The 27,837-nt window shown below is 34.5% G+C and overlaps 4 protein-coding genes and 1 pseudogene across 4 annotated transcripts; 3 read left to right on the forward strand and 2 right to left on the reverse strand.

Annotated features, from left to right (window-relative positions):
* The first annotated feature begins 584 nt into the window (after positions 1-584).
* Positions 585-3,005, forward strand: LOC142621757 (uncharacterized). The gene is made up of 2 exons (XM_075795109.1): positions 585-2,324; positions 2,777-3,005. Exon 1 carries the CDS (start codon positions 765-767, stop codon positions 2,322-2,324), a length of 1,560 nt encoding a protein of 519 aa, XP_075651224.1. The 5' UTR covers positions 585-764; the 3' UTR covers positions 2,777-3,005.
* Positions 3,006-11,965: 8,960 nt separating this feature from the next.
* On the forward strand, positions 11,966-13,682 carry LOC142637548 (3-oxo-Delta(4,5)-steroid 5-beta-reductase-like). The gene is made up of 2 exons (XM_075811774.1): positions 11,966-12,193; positions 12,280-13,682. The coding sequence occupies exons 1-2, from the start codon at positions 12,155-12,157 to the stop codon at positions 13,414-13,416; spliced, it is 1,176 nt and encodes a 391-aa protein (XP_075667889.1). The 5' UTR covers positions 11,966-12,154; the 3' UTR covers positions 13,417-13,682.
* A 1,132-nt stretch (positions 13,683-14,814) lies between these two features.
* On the reverse strand, positions 14,815-16,647 carry LOC142637580 (3-oxo-Delta(4,5)-steroid 5-beta-reductase-like). Its single transcript, XM_075811776.1, has 2 exons — positions 16,550-16,647; positions 14,815-16,305 (listed from the first exon to the last, which is right to left on the reverse strand). Exons 1-2 carry the CDS (start codon positions 16,586-16,588, stop codon positions 15,169-15,171), a joined length of 1,176 nt encoding a protein of 391 aa, XP_075667891.1. The 5' UTR covers positions 16,589-16,647; the 3' UTR covers positions 14,815-15,168.
* A 1,948-nt stretch (positions 16,648-18,595) lies between these two features.
* LOC142637564 (3-oxo-Delta(4,5)-steroid 5-beta-reductase-like) lies at positions 18,596-21,408 on the forward strand. The gene is made up of 3 exons (XM_075811775.1): positions 18,596-18,628; positions 20,016-20,055; positions 20,155-21,408. Exons 2-3 carry the CDS (start codon positions 20,017-20,019, stop codon positions 21,289-21,291), a joined length of 1,176 nt encoding a protein of 391 aa, XP_075667890.1. The 5' UTR covers positions 18,596-18,628; position 20,016; the 3' UTR covers positions 21,292-21,408.
* Positions 21,409-21,738: 330 nt separating this feature from the next.
* LOC142621664 (3-oxo-Delta(4,5)-steroid 5-beta-reductase-like) lies at positions 21,739-23,045 on the reverse strand (annotated as a pseudogene).
* Between the last annotated feature and the right edge of the window lie 4,792 nt (positions 23,046-27,837).

The following is a 27,837-nucleotide window of genomic DNA, read 5'->3' on the forward strand; positions in this document are numbered from 1 at the left end:
CCTATAAAACATTTAGGTTAAAAATTCAATTTAGTTCCTTAACTCTTACTTCAATAATTTCATTACTAAATTGGTTCTTGATATATTCAATTTTTGTAAATTCAGTTTCTCACTCCATCCAAAAGAGTCAATTTAGTACTTCCTTTCAAATCTGTTAAGGCCGTTTGGGTTGAAAAAGGGGTGAGGGAGAGTGGAGGAGAGTAGAATGAAAGAGACTGAAAATAAACTAATTTTGGCTTAATCCTACTCTCTTGTATTCTCCTCAATCCAAATGAACTTTTAGTAAACGAAGACAGTTAGTTATATGGGAAAATTGCATACGACTCTCCTGAAGTTTTCTATCATTTTTTTGTTTTGGTAAACAGGGCGGTTGAGAAGTTTTCTCTATCATTACACTCAGTCCCCTCTAGTTTGGCATTAAACATTTACTTTCCTTAAAATACAAATTATTTACGTTGACTTCCCCTAAATAATCTTTATAACAATTTAAGTAAAGTAAAAAAATAAAAAATAATTTTTTTTTCAATCATCTATGAGAGATAGTTGTAAAAAATTTGCATTTTAAGAGAGGGGAATATCTTATTCCAAACTAAAAAAGAAGAAGAGGTGAGTGGAACCCAGTTTCCCGGTCTAAATGAACCCATTTTGGTACCGTGGGTTGACCCCATAACAAAAATAAAACCACTCTATCCAACCCACCTATCCAGTTTCAATCATTTCCACAACCAAATATCAGAAAATCGAAGAGGCGTTACCTGGAGACGATGGATTCGGAAATAGAGGAAGCTGATTCAACGCTGTCACAATTGAATTTTGTACGTCCACTGGAATTGTGCGACTTTATGTACTTGGAGTTGCAAAAATGGAGAAAGCGGTCACAATCACAGTTCAATCATTTCAACCCCCAAAGTTCAGCTTTGATCGATGCATTAGCAAAATGGAAGAAGGAGTACTGGGATGTGTGGGATTCGCAAATAGAGGAAGCTGATTCGGCGCCGTCACAATTGAATTTTGAAGGTCCACTGAGATTGGGCAACTTTCTGTGCTTGCAGCCGCAAAGAGTTAAGGAGGGGGTCTTGGAGTTAAGGAATCTGCGGTTACTATCGCAGTTTGCAGATCGACAGCCATGCCAGTACAAGCTGTACTTATTTTTCTACATCGAAGATAGCACAGTCATGTATACCTTGTATGAGATTAGAGTACCAAAACCTTTTCCTCCTCCTCCAACAGAAGCCGCCCAAGATGCTAACAAATGGGATGTAAGCGAGCTCAACCTTATTCTCCAATTTGAAACCGGTATGTATCCTGAAGGCATGTGTTGTGTTCAATTGGGCTCCGAACTGTATTTTTTTGGTGGCGAATTCAATTTAAATAAGCCAAACATTCGCATTTATGAAGATTTAAAGGAGAAGGTCAAGAATGTAAGACGGGATGTCTTGCCGCGAGATGTTTATATTTTCTATTCCACTCTCTACCGTGAATACCCTTTTTTATTGTGTAGGCTGAATGAGGACATGCTGTTGCAGGGTAGACCGATGAATAGTGGAAAGGCTAGTCCCCAGGCCTTTGTGGCCGATGAGAAAATTTACGTGATTGGAAGCACCTTCAATAACTTAGATAATAAAAGCTTTGCTTATTTTGAGGTCTATGATCCTGTAGAAGGTATGTGGACCGTCTTGCCAAATCCTCCGATTTTGGATGTGAACACTAGATGGGTGGGGAATGCTGTTGTGGGAAGGAAGGCTGTTCTTGTAGCATTGCAGCTTGGACAAGAGCGCCTCTACTGTTTCGATCTTGGCACACGTCTATGGACAAACAGAGTTATCATCCCTGACTTTCTATGTGGTAATTTCTTCTCGGATAAGACTGAGTTCATAGAGGATAGCCTTTATGGATGTTATTACAACACAGTAGGAGCAATAGCCCCATTAGCGAATAATGAGGATGAAGATGAGGAAGAAGAAGGAGAGGAAGAAGAAGGAGAAAGATTGCTTAACAATCACCGCCTTCATCTAGTGTCTGGGGAGATGGGCATGGATGCTATTTTTAATATTCCTAGGATGTTGCAATCCTCGTCAAGCCTGCTTCACTTGGAGAATAGGTACTTTTGTTATGTAAGGGCTGGCGCACCTCCGCCTTTACGAACAGAAACAGTACATTCTGTTAGCATTGTAATTTTTCAGGCCCTCGTTGGGGAGACATACAAAGAAAATGCCATTGACACTAGATTTTTCCGTGCAAAGTTTGTTTATTCTAAGGATTATAATTATTTTCTCCAGTCTATTAAGGGGCTTTTCATCAAAGGCTGCTACGCACTTGGCTAAGTATATTATCACTACCTCTTGTTCAGTTGTTCTATTCTTCATTATTTTTCTTTTTCTTTTTTATTTTTTTATCTACATACCACATCAATACTTCAGTTGTTTCTTGGGACTTAACCATGCTTAAGATATCACGTTGATTGAAATTTTATCTTTTTGTAATAATGGAGAATTATATGTCGTTATACATCCATTATTGCTAATGACTTGAGTCTTTGAAACTTTAGAAACCGAATGATTTTCTAGCAAACTACAATTGGTTTTGAAGTAAAGGACCGAGAATTGAGAGGCACAAGATTTATGCCATACCTATGTACCCTTGGTCCCATGCATTTTTATAATAGTAATTCAAACTTTAGGGTAGTTTCATTTACTGACATAGAATCATGAGATAGCAATTACTGTTGTGTTGTGATCGATGATGTATTGATATACCTTTGGACTCTTCCACACAGGTTCTAAGAAGTGGTTTTGGAACGCATGAGTGTTGGCTTATAGGGAGGCGCATAGGTAAGTGGTGTTAAAGTATTTATATTACATATACTTTTTGTTTTCTTACTGCCTAAGTATTTGTTTAGAAAACTTTGTATACCTCTTTGAAAATATTGTGGGACGAGCTGAATTTATATAAATTTGTATGCGTGGATTAAACTTTTCAAGTGAACGGATGTTTCTAAATATTATGGGTTAAGTTGTTTACTATTTGTTTTGAGAAAGTTATCGTTTAATTTACTCATGATATTTTGTGATTTGATTTGTGTTGTGTTGTTTTTAACAAAATCAAGGAAGATTATGTTCATAATGGATGTTTGCGAACTATGAAAGAAAGAGAAAGCAAGAGTGAAAATAGAATGTGAAAAATGCTTCGTATATTGTTTAGATTACAGTTCTCTGCTTATATATACAAGATCACAGTAGGAAAAAGAACTAACTAACCAAGCAAGTAGCTAACCAGACAATTACACGTGTCCAACTTGGTACAACTAATGTAGAGACCCAAAAGGTGGTCTTGCAATCCATGAAATCCCACATTGCCTAGGGAAGCACATGGGGATGTGCGACCTTCCTTTAATGTATAGAGGCCTTTTTCTCCACTGTGAGGGGTATAGGCTCCAAAGCAGATAATATCTACACTAGCAATAAAGATTCTACAGCTTTACTTCCATAATTACGAAAGTTTTTGATAATCTATGACAAGTCGTGAATAGAAGCACAATCTTGTAGTTAGTCCTTAGCAAGAGGACGGTCCCAAATAGGGGACAGTACACCTTGTTAGTTCCTTAGAAAGTGAGTTTACCTGCATGATTCCTAAGAAGTTTTTGAAACCCTATAACAAGTCGTGAATAGAAACACAATATTGTTGTTAGTCCTTAGCAAAGGGACAGTCTCAAATAGGGGATAGTGCACCTTGGTAGTTTCTTAGAAAGTGAGTTTACTTGCATGGTTCCTGAGAGGGAGCCATACCAGCTTTAGGTTCCAAATAGGGTGCCTTAAAAAAGAGGGAGGAGACTGCACATACCTGTCAACGAGGCGTAAATGCTTTCAAAAGAATCAAAACTGCAAATCCTTTTATTGCTGATTCGCATGTCTAGTTCGTTTAATTTATCCTTCTCTGTTCTACTTTCATGCAGTAAATGATGAGAAATAAATTAAAATATTTTGGAGTAGTTTTCCCGGCCAAAATGGCCAAGTACCACTATTTGGCAAAATATGTATAGATCTATCACTGTTTGTGAAATAATTAAGAATTTACTATTTTTTTAAAACTTGAGTTTGTGAAACTCGAGTTTGCCATGTAACTCGAGTTTCGCAAATTCGAGTTCCATGGAAAATAGCTACCATTTTTTGATGGAACTCAAGTTCCTAGAACTCTAGGAACTTTAGTTCCATAAAAAATAGCATGGCAAACTTGAAAGCTATTTTTTCAAAGTACTCGAGTTTTTAAAACTCGAGTTACACGGCAAACTCAAAATTTTAAAAAGATGGTAGATTGTTAAATATTTAGCAATTAGTGATATGTTGCTAAATATAATGCTAAATAGTGGCATATGGCCATTTTTGGCCCATTTTGCACAGTATTTGGTTTTAATGTATAATTGGGCTCAAATGTAGAAAATTCTGCATATTTCTTGGCATTAGAAAAGGTAGATTGAAAAAATTTAAGGGTTAAAAAACGATCAAATTCTAGACCCATTGCCTTATTTTATCGTAATAAAGTTGATAAGCTATCGATTTCTACAAATCTACAGCTTGATGTTCATCAAAAAAAAAAAAAAAAAAAAAACAGCTTGATTCTTTTTTTCTCCTGTGGAGTCTCTTATTTTAATTTTATATGCTTTTTGGCTTTATCTTCTACAATACTTGCCTTTTGGATTCAATAACATTGGAACAAATCTTTTTATTTATTTTTTATGGTTATGCCCAAAAAAGAAATACCGCTTATTTGTTATTTCTCTCTCTCTCTAGAGATTTTCTTCATTTCTTTTGTAATAATTTGGATGATTTCTTTTTAAAAGCTTTTTTTTTTCCCATTTAATTTGATGTGATTTTGGCTAAGAATCAATGAATTGGTTTTATTTTTTCTATATTAATAATAAAATTGATTGATATTTGCTTTGTTCAACATGTTTTTTCTAACCCTCATGCCCAAACACAAAACATATTGCTTTTGAAAGGTTGGAAGTTGGAAAAAATTAGTGTTGCTAGGTAACAATTTCATCATGTTTGAACTCTAGACCTCTTTGTTGAAAACACCATAAAATGACAAATGAATTATAAGGCTCTCGAGACTATTATCTCTCAATTTTTTTTTCCTTTTTTTTTTAATAAAAAAATTGTCTCAAATAAGTAATTTATTTAATTTTAACCAATAAATTTTCAAAACCCTTGGGTTTACCCACTTTTTTTTTGTTGAAACCCCATATATATATATATATATATATATATATATGCTAAAAATTAGGAGTCCAAATCTTCTAACCCATTATTCCTACTCCACTATATACTCCACAAATACAAACATGTCACATGTTCATCTAACTTATTAAATGCTAAATTTATGCTTTCTATTATTTCAATATCTTAAAATAAATAAATAAATAACCCATCATATTTATGTAATTGAAATAATAGAAGGCATAAATTTAGGATTTAATAAATTAGATGGACATATGACATATTTTTATTTGTGGAGTATATAGTGGAGCAGGAAGAGTGGAACAAAAGATTTGGACTCAAAATTAGGAATATATTTAAAACAAATAGATTGAAAAAGAATTCGAAAGATGTATTGCCTAGTTTATTACTTTATTTATGGAAAATGAGGTGGGGGAAAGAAATATGGCAACCTTCGAGTTTATTGTCTTTAAATCTTTAATTTGTACATGGCTGCCCACTGATTTATGCCTATTTTTTGACTTTATAATTCCAGTTTTCTTTTAAGTCCAGGCCAGGGTCGAGCTAGTTCTTGGAAGAGTCATGCTTGAGACACATAAAATTGTACAACTTGCCAACATGATGAGGTGTGAATGGTAGAGAGGTGAGGATGGGTCCATGTGAGGACACCTCTCTGTCATTCACAACTCATCACATGGGCAAGTTGTGACACAAATTGTGCCACTTTATGTGGCACCAGCATAATTCTTGAAATATTTATGATGCGTATCGGTCATGACCAATTGATCAGGAAACAAAAGAAAAAGACCAGAATGAAAAGCTATTAAAAACACTCCTGATTCTATGGCCCATAAAATTGTAAGATGGCCTTAGGTTTGTAATTTGGAGGGAAACCTCCCCATTGCCCACATCTCCTCGGCGAATTTCTTCTTTGGTGACCAAAAATTAAAAAGGCCTAAGAAAGTAAATGGGAAACAACATTGCTCACGTCCAACCCAAACTCGTCGGCCGGACAAGAGAATGGCTAATTTTGATTGATTCTATTGTTAGGGAGGGGGTGGTCCAAAACTATTTAGGACAATATATTAATGATATGATATGATAAATTCTAGGAAAATGCTTGTAAATGCACTTAGTACATTGGAATTCGGACACATGTCAAGTTTTGGATCTAAGATGTGATGTGTCTTATTCCAAAGTCCAAACTAAAAAAGAGGTAAGTGTAATAACAGAAAATCTCAAGAGATGTAAATGCTTTTTATTTTATTTAATTTATACTCATTAACCAACGTGATCTATTAAATAGTGCATCTCCTAAATGAATTTTTTGTATTAATTTTAATAAAAAGAGAATGCATTAACAATGGGCAAACTAACTATCGTGCACCTTTGGTGTAGTGGTCACTCTATAACTATAAATGCTTGTGGTGTATGAGAGGTAAGGGCTGAGATTCAAGTCTCTAGGAGGAAACTTAAAAAAAAAAAAAACAATGGACAAACTGACCAAACTAACTTAAAAAAAAAAAAAAAAAAACTTGACTTGACTTGAGAAACTAATTTGAAAAGAAAAAAAAAAACTTTAAATTCACAATTAATGTAAAAGTCAAGTGACTAAAAAATTTTAGGGTAAACTACGTATTTGGTCCCTATCCTATACACCATATTTCAATTTGATCCCCAACCTTTCAATTGTGTCAATTTAGTCCCTAACCTTTTAGTACTGTGTCAATTTAATCCCTATAGTTATCTTTTGGATGAAAATTGATAACGTGTCTAATGGCCAAATTAAAAAATTAATTTCCGTTGACGATATGACAATAAACTAAAATTTTATTTTGGCCGTTTATCATGTAAGCAATTTTCATCTAATATATAATGGCAATGACTAAATTGACATAACATTAAAAGGTTAGGGACTAAATTGACACAATTAAAAGGTTAAGGACCTAATTGAAATATGGTGTAAAGGTTAGGAACTAAATATGTAGTTTACCCAAAATTTTAATCCAACATTTAACATATACTTCCTGTTCAATTTCTGCATCCAAGAATTAATGAAATTTAACATGGAACATGAAAAGGTGCGGCTTTTATGTTGAATGAAGATTTTCAGTTAGCTACACAATGGCAACTCTAAAGTTTTTTTTTAAGGTGGTCATTGAAACACTTAAATTAAACAAAATTTAATAAAAATAAAATTTGAATACATTAACGTTAAAAAAAAAAAAAAACACGTGCAAACATATGAAGTTTTGAAATTTCCTTCTTAGAGTTTTCATAGCTTCATTGTCAATGTTATTAGTTACAACTTTTTCAATGTACACAATCAAGCAATCATTAAACTATTGATCTTCCATTCAATTACTAACATCTTTCCTAAATAAGTAATAATATAAACAAAATGAATCATCCTTTTTTATGATATGTTTGAACTAATTTTTGTGTTCTTTAAACTAATTAGGATTAAATCAACATAATACAAGTGATTTTTTTTATAAGCAAATTTTTCATGGTGCTTGTTGATATCATATTTTGTTTGGCTCTAAATTTTGATAGAAATTTTAGCCCTGAATAAAAGGATTGAATGGTTTTAAGGGTTAAACCCCATTTTTTGTTGATTTTTATCAATTTGATTGAGCTTAAATTAAAATCTAACAATGTGATAAGATTAATTTTGATATTATATTTAAGACAATGAAATTCCGTATAATTTGATTGATCGTGGGTGAAAAATCAGACTTGATTTGAATAAGATATCACTAATTGAATGAATTACCTATGTTGCATTTTAATTGTGAAAAAAGTGCGTAATTTTCTATGAAACACATGCTAAAATTTTAGTGTGATTTCCATGTAAACTTCGTACTAAATATGACATTTGGGTCTCCTTATTTGAGCGTGCCATTAAGATTTGAGCATCAAACTGATTAAATAATTTAACTAATTTTCATAAATTATGTGTCCTATTTTAATCCAGGTCCATTTATTTTGTCGTGTTCATAAATGACGTGTCCTATTTTTATCCGGGTCCATTTACTTTGTCTTATTTAGTCCCTTTACTTTTATTAGGTAATGCATGTGTTTTATACTTTTCTTTAATGAGCATGTCAAGATTTATTAAATTATTAAGAGTTGATAGTCCACGATCTAGTTCCTTATGTACTGCACGCCAGCTTTCATTCCACTTGCACAGTTATCAAACCAAGAAAAAAAAAATTGCATACAGAGAATTGGAAAAACATAGAGCAGTAGAAAAAAAAAAATATATATATATACCACTGGGTGAAAAGTCAACGAGACAATGGCGAAACTCCAACACTGTACACTGAAGAGAGGATGCCACGGTGGTTATGGACTTTTGTTAGATAATATCTCTCTCTCTCTCTCTCTTTCTAAATTGCATGGTTTTGAAACTTGGACTATTGATTAAACCATGAAAGAGAGAGGTTCAAAGTTTTTGAGATCGAATCAAGGTTGAACTGGAGTTAAACTGTAATGACGTCATAATTAATTTAATAATTAATTAAAGTCTAAATATAAATATTAAATTTATAAAACTAGCAAAATTGACTAATATATCTATATATGTGAGGGAAATTTAATGATTTTCAAGCATATATTTAATAATTAAATAAAAATGTTAATAAAATAAAATAATAACCATGAAAACATTAAAATTTATGATTAATTTTTGAAGTAAAGTTGAATATCTTTGAAGGATTTTAATTATAATTTTTTTTAATATTCCTTGTAAGAGATGGATAATTTAATTAAGTAGAATATAATTGTATTAAGTTTTTTTTTTATATATAAAAAAAAATTGAACTGGGGTTGGACCACACGGTTCATCCCACCGATTCTGCATGAAGTGTGCAGTCTAACCTCGGTTTAAGGTTAATGGAATTAATAATAATTCCGGTTCTCTATGCTTAAAAAACTAGTTTTCATCTTGGTTCTCGGTTTTTCCGGTCGAACCTCCCGGTCTGGTCCGGATTTGAAAACAATGCTAAACTGAGTCCAAATAGGGGTGGGTCTCACCCACCATATGGCCCACCTCTAAGTGAGAGGGAGAGGATATACTCCCAAACTATCTAATAAATTTCCCAAACTTTCTCCTTCTTTCTCAACAGTTCAGCTTTGGTTTTTATTCACAGGTGTCTCTCACGTTAGTTTTAGCGTTAGTTTGTTAATAGAAGAATAACAGAGGTATTGATTTGGCAAGTGTTTAATGTTCAAGGAGTATATTGACCAAAATTAAAGTACAAAAGGTGTTTATGGCCACTGCTAGAAAGTTTAAAGGATGTCTAAGCATTTTTCCCATAGTTCTTTTAGTAGGGTAATTATTGAATTTTGATTTTGTGTGCGTTTTGTGCTTGTGGTTTATGTCTGTAAGTGTTATATACGATTTCTTGAGATGGACTTTGATTGTCATGTTAGATTAGTGAGTGTCGTCTTGCTTTGGTTTTTGAAAGGTTGTGGGAATGGAAATGGACCAAATAGACTAAAATAAACACACACACACACACACACACACACACACACACACACATATATATATATATATATATATATATATATTCAAGAAAGGGAATGGACATTAAAATAAACATAATCATCATCTAACTTTCACTTGTGAGTCGAGACAATGTTCATGAAAGGGAAATGAAAAAAGAAAAAAAGAAAAATGGAGTATAGATTGTAAGTGCACAATTGCACTTGGCCCCAAAAACAGTTACGGGCTCAGGCCCAATAAGCCTTAAACAATATGAATTGGTAGAGTGTGGGCTTGAAACCCAGGTTAGAAGTGTTTGAGGGTTAAATGACAAGCAAAAAGATTGCAAACACTCGAAAACAACGGGGAATGTTGTAAATCAACCTCCTCGGACGTAAGCCAAGAATTGTTCTTATATTATCTCTTCCTCTTTTTTCTTTTCCTTTTAGATGACAAAGTAGTCCGTCCCCATTTTCAGTTATAGGTTGCTCCTTAAATACTCCTCTTTTTGATACTTTGTACACGTGTTGCCCCAATTCCCTCTTAGCCTAGATATTTCTTTTCTCAGTGCCTTTGAATAGTAACCAGAAGTTTCCCTTCCACTGTTCAGGTGTCACTTCCCCATTAATGCGGCCAGGGTGGTAGGTGCAGGGTCTTTAATGTGGATGTGGCAGCCTTTATCCTTGGTATTTCTCTAGCATCGATACTTCTAGGACATTCAAGGGTTCACCCCCTTTTACTATTGGTCTTCACCGTGTCATTCCCTAACCTTTACAATGTAGTCCCAGGATCTCCGGTGTCCGTCCGAGGGGAAAAGTCATCCTCGGCTGTACCCTCGGATCCTCGGCGTATGGGCCGACCCATAGTACTAACAAGTTCTAAACCCAGGAGCAGGTCGGCCTTCCTTAGCATGACCCAAAGACCCATATACCCATCAGGGTCTTTTTACTCCCCACATAGATTATATTTTATTCCATTCTATCCTAATTGTTACTAGAAATGGAAGGAGTCCTTTTTGCTTAATGCTTATAAAGATGAAAGGGTGGTGTCTTCATGTTTTAAGGAAAGAAAGATAAAAGCTTATCAATATTTTGTAAATCCCCCCCCCCCCAAAAAAAAGGAAAGAGAGAATAAGATCCTCAAGAGCAATTAGTAACTCAAATAATGGGTTCTTTAATTATAAATTGTGAAATAAATGGGTAACTCCATTATCGAGTTTTTTAATCTTAACAATTTATAGTTAAATTAATGTGTTAATTTTTGCCTACTCATAAATATTTAAAATGGAAACCAAAATAGGACTAGGATTAGTTGATGTTTATTTAAATGTTGATTATGTGGCAAAATAGGACCTAAAATTTTTAAATGATTTAGGACTTTAATAATTGTGCTCCATAACACTATTTAAATATGAGAAATGATATGTCCACAACATTTTTACAACATTTTTACAACAAATCCTAAGTGGCAGGATGTTACTGGTTGTTATTGTTGGGGCAAAAAAGTAATCTTAGTGTTAGGTTCAAATTTGAACCAATAACAACTAACCACCTATGATTTGTTGTAAAAATGTTGTGGACGTAGCACCTCTCTTTAGATATCTATTTAAATTAGTGTTCAAGATGTAAAATTCAATTATCTCATTTTCACTTTAGACTTCTTTAAATTATTTTAGAGTGTGATATTAAGGAGACCAATATCCTTAAAGCTCAACTAACACATCCAGATGTTTTCACTATAGATATCTATGATTTAAATTTCTCTTGTATCCTTGTAACTTTCTAATAATAAAACTAAAATTAATAAGACAATATTCTTACAACATTCTTCATAATTATGATTTATTATGATTAAAGTAAAATTATTTTTACTTAAATTTATTTATTAGTATAATTTTTATTATACATCAATTAAAAAACGCAGCAAAAATTATAAAAGAGAGGCGCTACATCTACAATATTTTCACAACAAATTACAGATGGTTATTTGTTATTGGTTCAAATTTGAACCTAACACTAAGATTACTTTTTTACTCTAACAATAACAATCAATAACGACTTACCATTTAAGATTTGTTGTAAAAATATTGTGAAATTATTACAAAAGTATCATTTCTCATTATAAAAAGAAAAAAAAAATGTAAAAACTAAAAACATTATGTCCCATCTCATATCAAGCAAAAGCCCCCCAAAAGGAAATTTACTAAGTAAAATTCTCAACCCAAATCTGTCCTTGACCATAAACTTACAACTTGCTCCAATCTCTTTCCAACCAATATATCAAAACCCCCCTATAAATTCAACAGTCCAGATTCGAGACTGACGGTTAGCCAGCTCCTATTCATTCACCTACTGATCTCGCTCCCAACTCCCAAACTCCAATCCCTTCAATTATCATCATCATCATCATCAACATTATCATCAACCTCTCTTCTTCAACCTAAAAAATGAGCTGGTGGTGGGCTGGAGCTATTGGCGCTGCCAAGGCAAGTACAACCCCAAACACAATAATATTCAATCTCTTTCTAATCTAAAAGCTTAATCTAACTCTGTTTTTCATGAATTTTTACAGAAGAAATTTGATGAAGATGATGGACCAAAAGGGTTTCAGAGCGTGGGATTAGTGATCGGTGTGACAGGCATAGTTGGCAACAGCTTAGCTGAAATATTACCACTTTCAGATACCCCAGGTGGGCCATGGAAAGTCTATGGTGTGGCGCGTCGTCCACGACCAAACTGGAATTCAGACCACCCCATCGAGTATATCCAGTGCGATGTCGCAGATCCTCAAGACACCGAGTCCAAGCTTTCCCAACTCACCGATGTAACCCACATCTTCTACGCCACTTGGGTCAACAAATCCATCGAGTCTGAGAATTGTGAAATCAACGGTGCCATGTTCAGGAATGTCCTACGCGCGGTGATCCCCAACGCGCCGAACCTCAAACACATCTGCCTCCAGACGGGTACTAAACACTACATCGGAAACTTCGAGGTTTTCGGAAAACCTGGGTTCCCACGGCACGATCCGCCTTTCTCGGAAGATTTGCCGAGGTTAGAGGTGCCCAACTTTTACTACACGCTCGAGGATGTTCTGTTCGAGGAGTCCGAGAAAAAAGAGGGATTGACTTGGTCGGTTCATAGACCTGACATGATTTTTGGGTTTTCGCCTTATAGCTTGATGAATATAATTGGGACACTTTGTGTTTACGCTGCTATATGTAAACATGAAGGGGTTGCTTTGAAATTCCCTGGTGCTAAAGCTGCGTGGGAGTGTTATTCTGTGGCTTCCGATGCTGATCTTATTGCTGAGCAGCAAATTTGGGCTGCGGTGGATCCTTATGCGAGTAATGAAGCTTTTAATTGCAACAATGGGGATGTGTTTAAGTGGAAGCATTTTTGGAAGATTTTGGCTGAGCAATTTGGGATTGAGGAGTATGGGTTTGAGGAGGGTGAGAGAGTGAGTTTGGTTGAGTTGATGAAGGATAAGGGTCCTGTGTGGGATGAGATTGTGAGGGAGAATCAGTTGCAGCCTACAAAGTTGGATGAAGTTGGGGTTTGGTGGTTTGTGGATTTGGTTTTAGGTGGGGAGGCTTTGTTGGATAGTATGAATAAGAGTAAGGAGCATGGGTTTTTGGGGTTCAGGAATTCCAAGAACTCCTTCATTTCTTGGATTGATAAGGTGAAAGGGTACAAGATTGTGCCTTAGTAAAATGTTGCTACTAAAGTGATTCAATGTCTCTTTGGGTTCTTTGAATGCTGTTGTTTGTAATGGATGTTGTCGTTAAATAAAGCTTGGATTGGATGGAAATTTAGAGGTATGGTTCATTGGTTTCATCTAGAACAAAATTAATGAAGTGTCTTTATGTTGTAGTGAAATTTTCTGTAATGGCATGGCAAACATGAAACAATGATGCGGTTGTACTTTATGGTCAAATTTTAAACACAAAAAGCCTTATTCGGCTTTTGGGATTATGTATTCTGTAGACAAATTTTTCTAGCTCTTTGATTTCTCTCTGTTTGATCAAATGTTCCAAACAGATTCGGAAGATAGTATATCGGAATGCACTTATCTGATTTGGTTTTGGCAATGCACTATAAGCCCAAGTCCGATCCCTTTAGTTGCCTAAAAAAAAATTCCAAGCCTATATACTGTAGCTAATGTCATTACTGCTGGTTTATGTAAACGGGGTATACTTGTATTCTTCCTTTTATCTAAGCTATATCGTAAACTGGTCGAGCCCCAAAAACAGTGCGCTAACTGAATCCTCGAGTGAAATTGGGCTCCTGACACTGGCAAGAAATAAAAGGACTCCACATTCAATCAAAGCCCTTGGCCCCAAACCTTTTGCAGCCCAGCTAGATCTATACCTTTTAATGGGTCTTAACCCAAGTTTTATATTTATTCCCTTGGACTTAAAAAAAGAAAAAACACAATCCTATCTTGAACCAATGTTACCCATATGGCATATTATCTCCAAATATATATGCACAAAAACTTTCTTGGGTACCACCGCACTTCTTAGGCAAGTTGGTACCTTCATAGGTGCTAAGTCTTTGGGGGGTTTGGGGGGCAAGAATTCAAGCTGTGGGCAGAACTCTACACTTGATAGTAATTCTAATCATAAAAACAACAACTTTAACATGCATTACAATCATAAATAAGGAGTCTATGGTGATAACTGATAACAAGAATACAAGAACACTCACAAACAGCAATAAAATAAAACACGCAACTAATATTTGAACCAAAATTATAGGTGGAAAAATATTGAAAATTACTTTTTGTTGCAAAACTTGAGGTGGGAATCTCAGACATTCCAACAGTGCCCACATTTTCTGTGTGTGAGAGCTTCTCTGCAAAATCCAGAGACATGTTTGAGTGTGCTCTTTCTCAACACTGCCCACTGCCCACATTCTTCAAATTATATATCCTACAGGCTGTGGTCTGTACCCAAAGAAAAAATTGCGCTATAACACAAAGCAGATCTATGTAAACAGGAGTATCATTTGTTATTTAAACTATGACATATTTTCTTGCAGTTTTTTCTTTTTGGGTGTTGGGGGTGTTATGTATTCTTTCTTTAATGTATATATTTTTCCGAGAAATTAGTAACAAATTTTTATTCAATTACCAAATAGCACAGAAAGGCTAAAACCCAAAATCCAACAGATATGAGATAACAGAGTAACCCTTACATTGCATAGCACAAGACAAAAGCAACTTCAACTACTACATAGCACACAGATCTGAAACCTCGCCTCAACATCCACCTAAGATTTGGATACGGCCCTATGCAATTACCATCTCTATATCAAAGGTAAAGTTCAATAAGATAATTTTTTTTTTCAACCTTCTCATTTTTAACTTTTTTCACAAGGAATGTGGTAATTGCTATTGCACATCATCTCAATTCCAACACCTATTCGAAAGACATAGCAACTTTCACTGAATAAAACTTTACTGAGGCACAATCTTGTAGCCTTTCATCTTATCTATCCAGGAAATGAATGAGTTCTTGGAGTTCCTGAACCCCAAAAACCCATGCTCCTTACATTTATTCATACTATCCATCAAACCTTCATTTCCCAAAGTAAAATCTGCAAACCACCAAACCCCAACCTCCTCCAACTTTGTGGGTTGCAACTGATTCTCCTTTACAATCTCATCCCACACTGGACCCTTGTCCTTCATCAACTCCACCAAGCTCACTCTCTCACCCTCCTCAAATCCATACTCCTCAATCCCAAATTGCTCGGCCAGCACCTTCCAAAGATGCTTCCACTTAAACAAATCTCCATTGTTACAATTAAAGGCTTCATTCTTTGCATTAGGATCCACCGCAGCCCAAATATGTTGCTCAGCAATAAGATCAGCATCAGCAGCCACAGAATAACACTCCCAAGCAGCTTTAACACCAGGAAATTTCAGAGCAACCCCCTCGTGCTTACATATCGCAGCGTAAACACAAAGTGTCCCAATTATATTCATCAAACTATAAGGTGAAAACCCAAAAATCACGTTGGGTCTATGAACTGACCAAGTGAGTCCCTCTTTTTTCTCGGATTCCTCAAACATAACATCCTCAAGAGTATAATAGAAGTTAGGTACTTCCACTCTCGACAAGTCCTCTGTAAAAGGCTGATCGTTTGCGAGCCTTATTTTTCCAGCAGTCTCGAAGTCTCCGATGTAGTGTTTAGTACCTGTCTGGAGAGTGATGTGTTTGAGATTTGGCGCATGGGGGATCACCGCACGTAGGACATTTCGGAACATGGCACCGTTGGTTTCACAATTCTCAGCCTCGGTGGATTTGTTGGCCCATGTGACATAGAAAATGTGTGTGACATCGGTGAGTTGGGAAAGCTTGGTTTGAGTTTCTTGAGGATCGGAGATATCACACTGAATATACTCGACAGGGTGGTCTGAATTCCAGTTTGGTCGTGGACGACGTGCCACACCATAGACTTTCCATAGCCCACCTGGGGTGTCTAAGAGTGGTAATATTTCAGCTAAGCTGTTACCAACTATGCCTGTAACACCGATCACTAATCCCACGTTTTGAAAGCTTCGCGGGCCTTCATCTTCATCGAATTTCTTCTGTGAAATCAATAAAAATAAAAATTGTTAGATACGCCTTAGGTAGTGCGTAATTATTAGATATTCTCCAAGTACAGTAACATGATACTCATTCATTTCATATTCATTATAGTGAATGACATTAATTAAATTAACAGTATGATCATCATGAATGTATAAGAAGAAGGAATATCACATCACTCTACTCTAAGAATTATCCGATAAATAGCATTAGAAAGAGATTAGTAAAATAGGTTGTGCTTGCCCGGGCAGCGCCAATTGCTCCAGCCCACCACCAGCTCATTTTTGAGGGAGAATTGAAGGGATTGGGATGCGGTAGTGAGAGGATCCAGTAGGTGAATAGAAGCTGGCTTGACTGTGAGTCTCTGCTCCGAATTCTTAAATTTATAGGGGTTTGATTATGATAATGGAGCCAGTTGTTAACTGTAAGTTCATGTTCAAGGCAGATTTGATGAGGTGCTTTTTAAATCTTTTTAGTGGTTTTCTACCTGGGGAGAATTTATCCAACATTTTGAATAGTTAAATGATGATAACGTGGTTCAGTAGTTTTTTTATTTTTTATTTTTTTGTGATTAAGGGCAGATTTGAATTGATCATTTGATGAGGTAATTTATCCAACATTTGAATAGTCAAATGATGATTACATGGTTTAATAGTTTAATCATTACGTCATTGATTCAAATAATTAGATTTTTTTAGTAGAAATGATAGTAGACTTTATTTAGATAGAATTAATTATACAATGAGGACGAAAAAAGAGAGGCATTTTTCTAACTAAGCAATGACTTTTTTTTTTTTTCCAACATTAGTCAAACCTAATGTAGCACGATTACATCGTAAAGGTATGTGAACAAAAAAGAAAAAGAAAAAATCAAAATTATCTCTAATCAAAGTATTCAAATTCTTCTCCACCTGGACGCATGATGGAGCTAACACTTCACCAATGTTGTTGTGTAGAAGAAATCCAGAACCGACTAATGTAGTCCTCTTTGATGGTGAAATAGACAAACTCAATTTCATGTTGGAGAAGTACCAAAAAAGGATTGTGAAAGACTCATACTATCCCTACCAATAATTTGTTTTTTGTGAGCACGAATATCCAAAGGAATGGAGGCTGTGGATGGACGCTTGGCTAGACGAGAACAATGCTTCAAGACATCAAATAATTGGATTAATAGTTTATTCATTGTAATATATAAAAAACAAATACAAACTTAAAATCTTAAACAAATAAGATGTTATTCATTTTAAACATAAATATACACTTACACCAAAGATTGAATGAGATGCCTCATTATCCAAGTGGACGCCTCATCCTTGTAATTATTCTTAAAAATACTCTTTAAATAACTCCTTGAAACCTCTTCTCCTTAACTATAGGATTCTATTGGATGAGTTTCCCAACAAAAGAATTGGACACACCAGGAAGATTACCTTAATTTTGATGATCTTGCCAACCATGGAATCTTTTTATTTTGTAATTTTATTTATTTTGATAACCCACCGCTTGTGGTGGAGACTGAAGAATGCTTTAGCCATGGACCTGGATGGCTTTATTTGTAACTGACCTATTTCTTTAGCCTAGGCATTATGCCATTATCCATTATTACAAAAGAAAGAAAGAAAGAAAGAAAAAGAAGCTTTTTAAAAATAGCTATTCAAACAATTTTTAAATAGAAAAATTTAATAATTTTTATCTATAAAAATGACTAAATAGAAGACTCTTGAATTTATCCTTTTGACTGCTTATTTTAAGTTCGAAGGCAATTAATATACTTAAAAGCAACCATCTGCTGCCATTAATTTGTTTATTAGTTTTTTGTTTTTATCTATATTTTCATTAGGGTTAAGCCTGAGTTTAATGTCCAGTGGTACTAGACCCATTAAGATGGTGATACGTGTCCACTTTTAAACACATATCACCATCTAACCAGGCCAGTACATTGGATATACTAAACCTAAAACAAGTCATTTTCATTATCATAGCTCATGCGCACATGAATGGTGGGTTTATCATCCATTTTTTCAATTCATTCATCCTCAATAATTGCCACTATCAGAGAGTTAAATATATCAATTGCAAGCTCACCCAAACCCAATTACATAAAAAAGTTGAAAGTGGATGTGTTAATGACACAAGCCATGACATCTATTTTTCTTGGACAGAAGCGCCAAGCGTGGACTCCTGGGAGGCTTCGTTCTTATTTGGAAGCTTGAGAGGGTTGCAGTGTCTTTTTAAAATGAAAAGAAAAAACTTGTTCCTCATCCATTTATTTCTTTAAGAATGAGCTGGTGGTTGGCTAGGTCTATTAGAGCTGCAAAGGTATAAATTCCCTTACTCTTTCTATATATGCAAACACGTATGCTATTATGAATTTTGTACAAGGATTGAGAAAACGAAAAATGACCAACACTAGTTCCATTGTGTTATATATATTTGAAAAATTATACTTTACATCTGATAATTTAGAAATTTTAAGAAGTAGTATATTAAGGGTCCGTTTGGATAGAATTTATTGCTGAAAACTGAAAACATTGTAGCAAAATAATTTTTAAATGTGTAAATAGTGCTGCGGGACCCACTTTTAATAAAAAATTGCTAAAAAAGTACATGTACAGTGCGCGCACTGCGCGCTTGTCTCCTGCAGCAGCAAAAAAAAAAAAAAAAAAAAAAAAAGAAGCAAAACTTGGACGCAAAACGTGGACGCTGCATCCAAACGTCCTCTAAGCGTCCGTTTGGGAAACGCTGAACGCGTCCAGCGTTCAGTGTTTCTCTTTTTTTTTTTTTTTTTTTCTTGCACAGGTTTCAACCAGCTGACAAGAGCACTATTCCTCACTGTTTTGTACTGTTTATGCACTGTTCATGAACAGTACCAGCACTTTTCAGTTTTTTTTTTTATATATTTAAAATGGGACTCGCTGTACTATTCACACATTTAAAAATTATTTTGCTACAGTGTTTTCAGTTTTCAGTTTTCAGCTGTATCCAAACGGACCCTAAATCTCAACCCACGTGTTTAATTAAAAATTTGATGCCATTGTTGCCATTAAGCACTAATTTCACGTATCTTTTCTTCTCACAACAATTAGAGTCCGTTTATCTGAATCCATTCTCCATTCCACAGGCATCTAAACCAAACTAGCAAAGATCTTATCAAGATCGCATTGTACAAACTGACAAATATGAAGAATATCAATTGTTGCAAATTAGTCAATATGAAAGATATTTCTATATGAAATATCACTTTTGTTGATCCATTCCAATGTGGCAGATATTTCTATATTTCAAACTTGATAGTTGATAAATTGACGCAAAATCGGAAAGGTTTTCATTTTTCAACAAGGTTGTGCAAACAAAAAGCAATACGGACACTCGCATGTCCAAAATATGTCGACATTTTGATCCCAATCCCCATTGTATTTAACGGAAATCTTGTCCAAATTTGACTTTAAACAAGTTTCAACCTTCAAGTTCATCCATTCACTTCTTCTAGTCTTCTATGCTGGGAGGTTAGGCCTAGTACAGTATGTCATGGCTTATGTCATTTATGTGGACTGTCTTCTTTCTGATTCTGGAATTTTCTTTTATGTTCTATATAAGTTGAAGCAGATAGCCAGTACACAAATCAGATTAAAATATTTATTCTTCTTTGGCTAAATAAATAGTTAAGCTTACATATCTACAAGCCTCTTACTTGCACTAATTTCAGAATGAGCTGGGGGTGGGCTAGATCTGTTGGCGCTGCAAAGGTATAAACTCCCTCACTATATCTTTTATACACCAAGACATGCTATTATGAATTTTGTACACCAACACATATGCTAACTCTTTCTCTATGAATTTTACAGAAGAAATATGAGGAAGATCATGAAGCACCACGAAGCTACCAAAGCGTAGGCTTAGTGATTGGTGTGACTGGCATTGTGGGCAACAGCTTAGCCGAAATCTTGCCACTCTCAGATACCCCAGGTGGGCCTTGGAAAGTCTATGGTGTAGCACGTCGTCCTCGCCCAAATTGGAACAAAGACTATCCTGTTGAGTACATCCAATGCGATGTCTCTGACACAAAAGAAACCCAAACCAAACTTTCCCAACTCACTGATGTGACACATATTTTCTATGTAACATGGGCTAGTCGGCCCACCGAGGCCCAAAAATGTGAAACCAATAGTACTATGTTCCGCAATGTTCTACGAGCAGTAATTCCTCACGCGCCAAACCTCAAACACATTTGTCTCCAAACAGGTACCAAACACTACATAGGACCCTTCGAAACCCTTGGCAAAATCAAACACCATATTCCACCTTTTACTGAGGACATGCCACGTTTAAACGTGCCCAATTTTTACTACACTCAAGAAGATATTTTGTTCGATGAAGTTAAGAATAAAGAGGGGTTGACTTGGTCGGTCCACAGGCCTACTACCATATTTGGGTTTTCACCCTATAGTTTGATGAATATAATTGGCACGCTTTGTGTGTATGCGGCTATATGTAAGCATGAGGGGCTTACTTTGAAATTTCCTGGAAACAAAGAGGCTTGGGAATATTACTATATGACTTCTTCAGATGCTGATCTTATTGCAGAGCAACAAATTTGGGCTGTGGTGGATCCTAATGCAAGGAATGAAGCATTTAATTGCAACAATGGGGATGTGTTTAAGTGGAAGGATCTTTGGAAGGTGTTGGCTGAACAATTTGGGATTGAGAACTATGGGTTTATGGAGGGTGAGAGAGTTACTTTGGTAAACTTGATGAAGGGTAAAGGTCTAGTGTGGGACAAGATTGTGAGAGAGAATCAGTTGCAGCCTACAAAGTTGGAGGAAGTTGGGGTTTGGTGGTTTGCGGATTTGATGTTGAATGCAGGGGATTGTGTGGATAGTATGAATAAGAGCAAGAAGCATGGATTCTTAGGGTTTAGGAACTCTAAGGATTCAATGATTACTTGGATAGATAAGATAAAAGCTAACAAGATTGTGCCTTAAAAACAAGGAAATGTGAATATCCTTGTTAGATACAAGTAAGGGAAATTTTTGCTATTGTTCAATAAAATAACCATGAGATAGAAGCACGTTTTAAATCCTACTTTTTATTTGTGTTTTTGTTATGGACTTTTGTGGGGGTGTGCAAATTTGTCTATAACCCCTTTGTTGTAAATTTTCAACTACTACATAGCAGTATAGCATAGCACACAGATTTGAAACCTCGCCTCAACATCCACCTAAGATTTGGATACGGCCCTATGCAATTACCATCTCTATATCAAAGGTAAAGTTTAATAAGATAATTTTTTTCTTCAACTTTTTCATTTTAAAATTTTTTTTAGTATGTTAATTTTTACTTTTTCACAAGGAATGTAATAATTGCTATTGCACATCATCTCAATCCCAACACCCATTCACAAGACATAACAACTTTCACTGAATAAAACTTTACTGAGGCACAATCTTGTAGCCTTTCATCTTATCTATCCAGGAAATTCCTGAACCCTAAAAACCCATGCTCCTTACACTTATTCATACTATCCATCAAACCTTCATTTCCCAAAGTAAAATCTGCAAACCACCAAATCCCAACCTCCTCCAACTTTGTGGGTTGCAACTGAATCTCCTTTACAATCTCATCCCACACTAGACCCTTGTCCTTCATCAACTCCACCAAGCTCACTCTCTCACCCTCCTCAAATCCATACTCCTCAATCCCAAATTGCTCGACCAGCACCTTCCAAAGATGCTTCCACTTAAACAAATCCCCATTGCTACAATTAAAGGCTTCATTCTTCGCATTAGGATGCACTACAGCCCAAATATGTTGCTCAGCAATAAGATCAGCATCAGCAGCCACAGAATAACACTCCTAAGTAGCTTTAACACCAGGGAATTTCAAAGCAACCCCCTCGTGCTTACATATAGCAGCGTAAACACAAAGTGTCCCAATTATATTCATCAAACTATAAGGTGAAAACCCAAAAATCAAGTTGGGTCTATAAACTGACCAAGTGAGTCCTTCTTTTGCTCAGCATCACATTAGGATGCACTGCAGCCCAAATATGTTGCTCAGCAATAAGATCAGCATCAGCAGCCACAGAATAACACTCCCAAGTAGCTTTAACACCAAGGAATTTCAAAGCAACCCCCTCGTGCTTACATATAGCAGCGTAAACACAAAGTGTCCCAATTATATTCATCAAACTATAAGGTGAAAACCCAAAAATCACGTTGGGTCTATGAACTGACCAAGTGAGTCCCTCTTTTTTCTAGGATTCCTCGAACATAACATCCTTAAGAGTGTAATAGAAGTTAGGTACTTCTACTCTCGACAAGTCCTCTATAAAAGGCTGATCGTTTGCGAACCTCATTTCTCCAGAAGTCTCGAAGTCTCCGATGTAGTGTTTAGTAGCTGTCTGGAGAGTGATGTGTTTAAGATTAGTCGCATGGGGGATCACCGCACATAGGGCATTTCGGAACATGGCGCTGTTGGTTTCACAATTCTCAACCTCAATGGATTTGTTGGCCCATGTGACATAGAAAATGTGTGTGACATCGGTGAGTTGGGAAAGCTTGGTTTGAGTTTCTTGAGGATCGGAGATATCACAGTGAATATACTCGACAGGATGGTCCGAATTCCAGTTCGTTCGTGGACGACGTGCCACACCATAGACTTTCCATGGCCCACCTGGGGTGTCTAAGAGTGGTAATATTTCAGCTAAGCTATTACCAACTATGCCTGTAACACTGATCAATAAAAATAAAAATTGTTAGATACGCCTTAGATAGTGCATAATTATTAAATATTCTCCAAGTACAGTAACATGATACTTATTCATTTCATATTCATTATAATGAATGACATTAATTAAATTAACAGTATGATCATCATGAATATGTAAGAAGAAGGAATGTCATGTCACTATACTCTAAGAATTATCCGATAAATAGCATTAGAAAGAGATTAGTAAAATAGGTTGTGCTTGCCCTGGCAACGCCGATTGCTCCAGCCCACCACCAGCTCATTTTTGAGGGAGAATTGAAGAGATTGGGATGTGGGAGTGAGAGGATCCAGTAGGTGAATAGGAGCTGGCTTGACTGTGAGTCTCTGCTCCGAATTCTTATATTTATAGGGGTTTGATTATGATAATGGAGCCAGTTCACTACAAGAAAACTGGCCTATTGCGGCGGGTTCGAAAATTGTCGCTATAGGTCGCCTATTGCGGTGCTTTTTTGGCCCACCACTATACATGAAATCTATTGCGGCGTACTATTGCGGCGGGCCAGTGACCCGCCGTAATAGACCTACTTTAGCGGCCTTCGGCTTAGATATAGCGGCGAGTCAATGACCCGCCGCAATAGACCCTGAAATTGCAGCGGGCCTATTGCGGCGGGTGCAAAAACTGCCGCTATATATCGCCTATTGCGGCGCGTTTTTGGCCCGCCGCTGTAGATGAGATCTATTGTGGCATTTTTTGTGACCGCCGCTATAGCTAAGGCTTTTGTATAAAATTAAGTTTTTGTAGTTTACAATAACGCATAAAAGATGAGTTTAAAGATCAAGTTGTAAATTACACCCGATTGGCATGAAAATTGGCATGTACGTTAAGAACATATAGAACATATAATCCAATGGTTAGATTTTCAAAATATGAATTCAATAATAAGTTATTAGTTAGTGTAACATTTTTTAGAATTATATCAGATGTAACTTAAACCCAACCCTATATTTCTTAATTCAATGTGAATTTCGACAAATTTACCGTTAGATTACATTATCTTCATATATTTTTCATGCTTAAAAAATTTCAAAGTGATCAAAGATTAATAGCCATGTCATCAATCAATTGTTTAAATTCAAGTTTTTGTAATTTAAAATAACGTATAAAAGATGAGTTCAAAAATCAAATAGTAAATTACATCCGATTGGCATGAAAATTGGCATGCATATTAATAACATATAGAAAATGTGATCCAACGGTTGGATTTTCGAAATATGAATTCAATAATAAGTTATTTCTTGATGTAACATTTTTTAGAGTTACATTAAGTGTAACTTGAACCTTGCCCTATATTTCTTAATTCGATGTGAATTTTGACAAATCTACCATTAGATTACATTATCTTCATATATTTTTTGTGCTTACAAATTTTAAAGGTGATCAAAGATTAATAGCCATGTCATCAATCAATTGTTTAAATTCAAGTTTTTGTAGTTTAAAATAACGCATAAAAGATGAATTTAAAGATCAAATGGTAAATTACATCCGATTGGCATGAAAATTGGCATGCATGTTAAGAACATATAGAAAATGTGATCCAACGGTTGGATTTTCAAATTATGAATTAAAAAATAACTTATTGGTTGGTGTAACATTTTTTAGAGTTACATTAAGTGTAACTTGAATCCAATCCTATATTTCTTAATTCAATGTGAATTTTGACAAATTTACCGTTAGATTACATTATCTTCATATATTTTTCATGCTTGCAAAATTTCAAGGTGATCAAAGATTAATAGTCATGTCATCAATCAATTGTTTAAATTCAAGTTTTTGTAGTTTAAAATAACGCATAAAAGATGAGTTTAAATATCAAATGGTAAATTACATCCGATTGGCATGAAAATTGGCATGCATGTTAAGGACATATAGAAAATGTGATCCAACGGTTGGATTTTCAAAATATGAATTCAACAATAACTTATTGGTTGGTGTAACAGTTTTTAGAGTTACATCAAGTGTAACTTGAACCTAACCCTATATTTCTTAATTCAATGTGAATTTTAACAAATATACCGTTAGATTACATTATCTTCATATATTTTTCATGCTTAAAAAATTTCAAGGTGATCAAAGATTAATAGCCATGTCATCAATCAATTGTTTAAATTCAAGTTTTTGTAGTGAAACCTAAAGTGAGTCTTTTTTTTTTTTCTTTTTCTTTGTATTGAAACCTAAAGTGAGTCATTTATATATATATATATATATATATATATATATATATATATATATATATATATATATATATATATATATATATATATAAATCTAAAGTAAAATGTTACTTTGTTTTAAAAAAATAGGGTAAAAGATTAGTTTGTTTTTATTATCAATTTTATTTTATTTGAAATAATTTTTTAATTTTCATTAATTTACACATGATTCTTAATTAATCAAAAAAATATTAAATATTACTATCTATATTAAATATAAATAAAAATATTACTAATTATAAGATATTTATGTATTAAATATTAAATATTACTATTTATAAGATATTTATGTATTAAATATTAAATATTACTATTTATAAAAGATTTATGTATAAAATATTTATTTATAAAACTTATTTATGAACCTAAGTTACCTTAGTGGTTAACACGTGTGCCATGTAGTTTTACAGGGTCCCGAGGTTTGGACTTTTTATTTTTTGTTTTTTTTTCCCCACTAATTTTTAGCTTGCTGTTTGGTTACTGCGAAAAGTAAGAAACACGACAAGAAAACAACAAAAACAATAGTCAAAGAAAAAGGGTAGTTGTATTTTTACAATTTTGTCACTTGTAGATGTTCAATCATCAATGTAGCTGAACGATTTAACTTGATACATTAATACCGTTTGACTTTTTTTTTTTTACTTAGTTGGAATATAGTTCTTACTATCCACGAGATTTGCAATTTTGTCACTGGATTTTTTTTTTTGAATTTTGTTGTAAGCAAAAAAGAAAAAGGTGCTACATCAGAACGTTGTCAACTATGGATCTAAGCATGAAACTGAGTGGACAAAAATTAAATTTAGAACAAATTTTAGTGACAAAAAGTGTACTATACTTTTTTTTTTAAATGGTTACCTTAATTGCATTTTACATATGCGTGAGAATGGTAGTAATGTCTATCAAAGAAGGAAAAAAAGAGTAAATGGTAATTAAGTGTTTTTAATATTAAAATATAAAATGCCTTCTCTCTCTCTTTCTTTAACAAATTATCTGTTATGCTTTGTGTAAGAAGTTAATTTTGGTAATTGACAGAGCTTTACAGAATTGGAGTACCTACTTTTGGGATTGGTTTCAGCGGTTCCTTCTTTCTTGATACCAATGCTCTTTGTTGGGAAGGTAAATTCTTTAACTTTTTCAATTATTTTTTACTTTTTTCTATTAATGGAGAAATCCATGAAGATTGTTGGGTTGCATATCATTGTGATTTGTGTCATGTCTATTAGCATGTATGTACTATATTGTCTGTGTATTATATTTGTTTTGTATAGATTAAAGTATTCAGGTTTGTTCTTGAAATGGCATTTTAAATAAAATTGTCGAGTTAGCATGGACCATGATGGGTGTATCCAAACTATATTGTAAGCTTTCATTTCCAAAAAATGTTATGAACTTTAAATTGACCATATTACTTGAGCCTTTCATAATCTATGTGAATTGGGAACTGACGGCTATTTAAAACTAGTATATTGACCACTTCGAGTGCAAGCGCAAGAAGGAAGCTTGTGAAATCCACAAGCACTCTTAGATTGCCCAGAAGGTCCTTTTTTTTTTCTTACAGTGTTTTTGTTGAATTTTGAGATAAATTTATCGTTTTTTTTATTGATTAATTTTTGGTGGTGTTGGGGTTGAATTGTGAATGAAAACAGGCTCTGGTTCTTTTTTTCTTTTTTCTTTTTTCTACTACTATCTACTTGCACTTATAAAATCTTTTTGTACTTACGTTTGTCAGTGGTGAATTTTGTAATTTGCTCTACAACCTCTTTGATTTCAGTTTGATTTGGTGAAATATATTATTGCTGGGCATGCTTTTTTTTTTTTTTTTCAATTGGTGTCACGGATTTGTTAAGACCTATGTTGGTATCAATTTTAGATGGTTTCAGTGATGAAATGGCAAAACCATAGGTCAGTGCTTTGTTGATAAAACCATAGCTTGCACCACTTCCATCCCCAACTCTTTCCCATAAAACCCACCAAAATCCCAGGTCAGTTTTTGCTTTTACATTTTTGTGGCTTACATGCAGCATCAATTATAATTATAAAATCACATAAATTCAATGAATCTTAAATCTTCCGCCTCATATTGTCAAGAAAGAGAAAATGACTTGAGTAGTCATTTGAAATATCAATTGCTTTTAACAATTTAGAATTATTTGGTGTTAATTACCTTATCTTTTCCTCTCCCTTGGGGCCAAAAACTCACTAAAAAAAAAGAAAGCTATTGATCCAATCCTTTTTCCCCATGTTCTTTTTTTTTTTGTTGATAAATTCCCCATGTTCTTTTAGATCAGTGTCTATCATGCCAAATACTATAGGACAATAAAAAAAATATAGGACAATAATGGAAGCCAAATTTGGTTACGTTACGTGTACAGGCACACATGTTTCATGCCAATATATTACAGAGATGGGACCATTCCCTCTCTCTCTCTTCTTCTTCAATATTCTTTGCATTTGTTTTGATCTTGTCATTTCAACCTCAAACAAAGAATCAAGAAATTATTTTAAAGGTGATCTGGGAACTTACCTATGTGCTAGGTGCCTTTAGGAAG

The sequence above is a fragment of the Castanea sativa genome, chromosome 1, assembly GCF_040712315.1.
Source record: "Castanea sativa cultivar Marrone di Chiusa Pesio chromosome 1, ASM4071231v1".
Lineage (NCBI taxonomy): Eukaryota > Viridiplantae > Streptophyta > Magnoliopsida > Fagales > Fagaceae > Castanea > Castanea sativa.